Source organism: Sinocyclocheilus grahami, unplaced genomic scaffold (genome assembly GCF_001515645.1).
Source record: "Sinocyclocheilus grahami isolate Dianchi unplaced genomic scaffold, SAMN03320097.WGS_v1.1 scaffold104.1, whole genome shotgun sequence".
Taxonomy (NCBI): Eukaryota; Metazoa; Chordata; class Actinopteri; order Cypriniformes; family Cyprinidae; genus Sinocyclocheilus; species Sinocyclocheilus grahami.
The window spans coordinates 751,003-757,232 of NW_015505283.1; the positions used below are offsets into that span (position 1 = coordinate 751,003).

The 6,230-nt window shown below is 37.4% G+C and overlaps 1 protein-coding gene across 1 annotated transcript in view; it reads left to right on the forward strand.

Annotated features, from left to right (window-relative positions):
- Positions 1 to 202: 202 nt before the first annotated feature.
- Positions 203 to 6,230, forward strand: part of capn7 (calpain 7) — a 13,888-nt gene continuing 7,860 nt past the window's right edge. The window contains exons 1-10 of the mRNA XM_016276600.1: positions 203 to 630; positions 834 to 942; positions 2,298 to 2,455; positions 3,224 to 3,291; positions 3,529 to 3,735; positions 4,190 to 4,276; positions 4,898 to 5,024; positions 5,204 to 5,289; positions 5,529 to 5,622; positions 5,751 to 5,897. Coding sequence (XP_016132086.1) covers positions 529 to 630; positions 834 to 942; positions 2,298 to 2,455; positions 3,224 to 3,291; positions 3,529 to 3,735; positions 4,190 to 4,276; positions 4,898 to 5,024; positions 5,204 to 5,289; positions 5,529 to 5,622; positions 5,751 to 5,897 — 1,185 coding nt within the window. The 5' untranslated portion in view covers positions 203 to 528. The remainder of the gene's footprint in view (positions 631 to 833; positions 943 to 2,297; positions 2,456 to 3,223; positions 3,292 to 3,528; positions 3,736 to 4,189; positions 4,277 to 4,897; positions 5,025 to 5,203; positions 5,290 to 5,528; positions 5,623 to 5,750; positions 5,898 to 6,230) is intronic.

Below are 6,230 nucleotides of genomic sequence, written 5' to 3' on the forward strand. Positions count from 1 at the left end.
GTGTCCCTGTCTAGGAAGATCACCTTCACTGCATGATGCGGCATTACTGGAACATTTTAGACTAGAACATGTAATATTAGAGGTAGGGATGTGGGGCACCACGCAATGAATGAAATAAGAACCACTGAATTGTTTTTGAACCGGTTCTTTGAAATGAACTCGTTGAAGGAACCGATTCACAGAATGACTCGGACGGCATCCGCTCTGAAAGCAATGACGTGTCGTGACAACTTCAGTACACGCCCACCGCATCCGGAAGTACAGCGGGCTTGAGGATTTGTTTTGATGCCATCATAGCAAGTTAAATCGTTGTGTCTTCACGCCTTATTTAAAGTCACTAAGTTTGAAAGCTCCTTGAAATCGATATTTTTCAGTCTTGCCTTTATTTTATTTCGGAGTTCGAGGTCGGGAAGTTCAAGTCGAGAAAGAAACGCAAATCCTCGGAGCTGCTATGATGAAGAACAGGTTAAAATGATTTGCCATATAGTCGTGAAGCTGAACTCCGTTAACAGCCTTTAAACGTCAATTATGGATTGTACAGCTCTTGAACTCGATGCTATTAAATTTGCCAAATCAGCTGTACTGCATGATCAGAAGGGGAAATACAATGAAGCTGTTTTCTACTATAAGGTACGATTCTCCTATTTGACATTTAAGGCTAATTGATTTTAAACTTCCTGGAAAGGCTTTATTCTTTAATGGAATTATCAGCTTGTTCCATGTTATGGCAATAACTGCCATTAAACAATTTTCCCAATTAAATTAATATATTAATATACAGTATATTCAATATTGAATAAATATATTCATATTTTCTTTGTGGTTCTGAATAGGAGGCTGCCCAGGCTCTCATCTATGCAGGCATGGCTGGATCCAAGCTAGAGAACATTCAAGACAAAGTAAACGAGTACTTGGACAGAGTACAGACTCTACTCAGTGCCGGTCAGTTTACGTGTAATACCAATATGACCTCATCATAAAGCTGTTTTTATCTATTGATGCTCAGTATCATGATTTACACTTTCTTTAAAGTTGATTCTTTAGGGCTGAATGTTTTCTACCATTCTCTGTGGTCAACGAAAGTGAAACCTCCTCGTTGTTGTAGATGGAAGAAATGATGCTCATATTTTCCGCGGCCCAACCTTTAGAAAGCTTGCATAGGTCATACCTCATTTGAAAGTGGTGTGACATACGCAGCATTTGGGAATCACAAATTAATGCTGTCAGATTTTCTAGTTCACTGTTAAACGCAATTCTCTTTCTCGTTCTCTTGTGTTATGTCATTTGAGAACAGCGTTACATTTGAGTTGTCTACATTAATGTTCTCTCATTAATTACTCATCTTTAGGTCATTGCAATATTCTATGACTTTCTCCCTTGGAACACAAAAGAATTGTATAGGTTGCTCTTTTTAATAATGATTGGTTTCAAGCTTCAAAATGGATGCAAAAGGGCCATAAAAGTATAATGAAAGTGTCCTATACAAGTCATGTGCTGTATTTCAAATATTCTGAAAATATTCTAAATGTCAGCTTTGTGTGAGGAACAGACTAGAGTCAGTGAGCTTAAAACCTTAATTATAATGCCAGAAACACTGAAATGTTTCTGGCATTTCAGTGTTTGAAATATGAATATTTTTTCATTGATGAACTTATTGATTGAGATTCTGGGATCGTCTGTTGGACAATGGAGGAGTCTAAAAGGTTGAGAACCACTGCTTTAAAAAAATTTCAAAAATGGGACATAATTGAGGCAGATTTCATGATTTTCAGTGAATAAGAACCTAGGCTAAATATATGTTTTTTTTCCGCACACTAAGCTATCGTATGACTTTAAAAGATTTAGAATATAGTACACAAGTCTTATGGATAACGTTTATTGTGCTTTTCCATTGGGGGAAGTCGTGGCCTAATGGTTAGAGAGTCGGACTCGTAACCCAAAAAGGTTGTGGGTTCAGGTCTCGTACCGGCAGGGATTGTAGGTGGGGGGAGTGAATGTACAGCGCTCTCTCCCACCTTCAATACCACGACTGAGGTGCCCTTGAGCAAGGCACCGAACCCCCAACTGCTCCCCGGGCGCCGCAGCAAAAATGGCTGCCCACTGCTCCGTGTGTGTGTGTTCTCTGCTGTGTGTGTGCACTTTGGATGGGTTAAATGCAGAGCACTAATTCCAAGTATGGGTCACCATACTTGGCCACATGTCACTTCACTTTCACTTTCATACTTTTCAAAGCTTGCAAGCCTAAGTCTCCATTCATTGTAAATGTGTTAGTTCACTGACTGAATCCCTGTGATTAGTTCAAGCACAGAGCAGTGACCCTCTGAAGAGTAAGCATCAGCTGGATCTGGAGAGGGCGTACTTCCTGGTGACACAGGCTTTTGAAGAGGATGAGAAGGAAAACGCAGATGAGGCCATTGAGCTCTATACACAAGCTGTGGAGTTGTGTATTCAAGCGGTGAGTCGTCACATAAGGGGAAATGTTTTGAGTTTGATCATACTCTTTTGTTCAAAAGTCTCAAAAAAGGGTCAATGAACAGTCAATAGGGTTTTTTTTTTATTTCAAAGACATTAATATCTTTATTAAGCAAGGGGACATTCAACTGATCAGAAGTGACAGTAGAAACATTTGCATTGTTACAAAAAGTTAGATTTCAAATAAGTACTAGTATTTTCTTTTTATAAAATAATTCTAAAATAATTGTACTAACCCCAAACTTTTGAACAGTAGTATATATATATAAAGAACTCTATAATTTGTCCATAACTATACATGTGGACTTAGATACTAGCAGCAGTTCTGAAGCAATAGTTGTCAGTCTTTGAAACCTTTAATTTCAAAGACATTAATATCTTTATTAAGCAAGGGGACATTCAACTGATCAGAAGTGACAGTAGAAACATTTGCATTGTTACAAAAAGTTAGATTTCAAATAAGTACTAGTATTTTCTTTTTATAAAATAATTCTAAAATAATTGTACTAACCCCAAACCTTTGAACAGTAGTATATATATAAAGAACTCTATAATTCGTCCATAACTATACATGTGGACTTAGATACTAGCAGCAGTTCTGAAGCAATAGTTGTCAGTCTTTGAAACAGGTGGTGGTGTTAAGTTGGTTGTTCTGGTTTCATATCTCTCACTGCCGGTTATATGGGCTCCTCTGTAACTAGAAACTGAGCCAAGCCCTGTAATCTTTGAACTCTTTCTCTCTCCCAAACAGTCCAATGAGACATCAGATCAAGCACTACAGGGGAAACTGAAGCAGCTTGCTCGGCAGGCTCTGGACAGGTGCTACACTGTTTACTCTAATGCTAAAATACTAATACTCCAGTGTATCATGAATGTTTTGTGCGAAATACCACTTAAACAACAGCAGTATATACAGCAGTTATGGCATATTGACGATAACCATAGAATATTACGAGAATCACAACTATCACACATTTGAAAATAGAATGATGCACAATCAGTGCAATGCACATTTTACCCATAATCCTTGGTTTTCATCTTTTTTTCATCTTTCAGGGCAGAGGGACTGAAAGACTCTCTTAGTAAACCAGCAAACCAGGATAAGGCTGCCTCCTCTGCATCCAAAGGCCCTGCTCAGGTGAGGCAGTTCTTTCCGCTGGGCCCAGACTTCTCCCTCCAGGACAAAGCGCAGCCGGTCCGAGCAGTGCAGTCCAGTGAGCCGCAGGGTCAACGTTACACAGCAGAGGAGATTGAGGTGCTCAGGTAGGCTCAGCAAACATGATGTCTTATATTTAATTGTGCTTTCTCAGTTCCCCTGTGTGCATTTTTAGCACCTTTATCTGGCATCTCACACTCACTACAGTTAATCTTACAAAAGTGCTAATAATTGTATTATAGTATTAAATCTATCTTTTGTCAATCTCAAAATGAATATCTGTTTTTTTTATGCTGTGCATTTATAATGTTGTGATGCCTAAATTGACTTTTAATTTATTTTATTTGGACAAAACATTATATAATTTTATAATATGGGTTTTAATTTATTGATTATCAGCCACAACATGAAAAAAAATTGTCTCATTGATATCAGCCACAATTGCATTTTTGTTTAGCATTGTTTCAACATAATGCATATAAGTTCGTTGACATTTTGAAAGTAAATATTTTTAAAATATATTCTTTCTTAAGTTTTTTCTTTTTTGTGTGTGTTTTGCAGGAAGACCTCTAAGATAAATGGAATTGAATATGTTCCATTCATGAGTGTTGACCTGAGGGAACGTTTTGCGTTTCCTGTTCCATTCTCGTGAGTACTTTATCTATGAGTGCAATTTGAACAAGTGCAGCTGTTTCACTGACATCCACTGGTATTTTTGTACTCTGCAACAGCTGTATTTTGCTTAGATTTACACTAACTCAAAAGTTTTGGGTCAGTAGGATTTTGTTTAGTTTTTTTGAAAGAGACATTCAATTCATCAAAAGTGACAGTAAACGAAGAGTTCTATTTCAAATAAATGCTGTTTTTTTCTCCTTTTTTTAAAGTTCTATTCGCCAAAGTATCCTGAAAAAAAAGCTATATCATTGTTTCCACAAAAATAATAAGCAGCACAGCCATTTTCAACACTGATATTAAAAAAGCTTTAGAAAATTCAGCTTTGCCATCACGGGAATGCATTACAATTAAAAATATTAAAATAGAAACCAGTTATTTTCATTTGTAATAATATTTTTCAATAGTACTGTTTAACATATTTCTGATCAAATAAATGCAGTCTTTGTGAGCATAAGAGACTTCTTTCAAGTACATTAAAAAAATCTTACCCCTCCTAAACTTTTTAACAGTAGTGTATTGAAGAGCAGTAGTCTTATAACACTGTGAAATATAGCACTGTCAAAATATTTGGGTGACATGATTGTTTATAAATAGGGACAAATGTGGGAAACTAGCTCTGTCGCCAAAGCAGAAAGCTGTATTCTCACGCTGGGTTCGACCTGATGACATCTGCAATAACCCCACCATGATCTACACTGTGTCCAGCTTCAGCATCAAGCAGGTCACGCTTTATGCATCTCTGCTTCTCATTCAAACTTTAGCAGCCGGTTAACAGGAAACAACTTGGCCAGTAAAAGTTTTGAATACTATTTAAAGCAGTTTTGCCATTCAGAAAGCTCTGTTGTTTGCTCATGTGACTTTAAGCTTATGTAATGTTCTTTTGTTTGTTCATGCTTGCAGACGGTTGTGTCAGACTGTTCTTTCGTTGCCTCATTGGCCATCAGTGCAGCATATGAGAGACGCTACAACAAAAAATTAATCACAAGGTACAATGGGTGTGCTAGACCTTACTGTTTACACTAATTTTCAAGTTGCTTTTTGGATGCCTCATGACTGAATCAACTTGAGAATGTCAGGTGTCCTCAGGCTGGAATGTCAAAAATTCCTGAACAAGCACCTCTAATTTACTGTTATTTATATTAATAATAATTGTATAACAAGAACTATAGAAGTCATTGGGTGGTATCCACAATGATAAAATGTTTATTTGTGTGTTTGTATGTAGCATCATTTACCCACAGAACAGGAAAGGAGAGCCAGAGTATAACCCTTGTGGGAAGTACATGGTGAAACTGCACATTAACGGCGTCCCGAGAAAGGTGCTTAACCTCTCTAAGCCCCACCTCCTCAAATAAACTGCAGTTTTTTCTATTGTCGTCTTCATTGTTTGAAGATGAACAGGTTCAGGATTGTGTTGTCATAGTTCAGGTGTGTGTTTCTCTGTCAGGTGATTATTGACGATTTCCTCCCGGTGGATCGCAATGGCGAGCTGCTTTGCTCCTACTCCAGTAATCACAATGAACTTTGGGTGTCGCTCATTGAGAAGGCTTACATGAAGGTCATGGGTGGATATGATTTTCCAGGCTCCAACTCTGTGAGTGGCACTTAAGACTCAGATGCTTCTCTAAACAAAACATTTCTGTCACCAAAATGTATGTTTGTTTTTTTTACAGAAAAATACAAAGGGATACACCGATATTACAATTCTGGTTGATTTTCATGTTATGGCTGATGGTGAATGGATAAAATAATGATATTTTTTATTCTGGATTTTTTGATGAAGTTCAAGAGAACAGTGTTTATTTGAAATAGAAATCTATTAAAGGGTTAGTTCACCCAAAAATGAGAATTCTGCTATTAATTGCTTACCTTTCTAAGCCTTGAATGTGTCAGTTGCGTTGCTGTCTATGCAGGGTCAGAAAGCTCT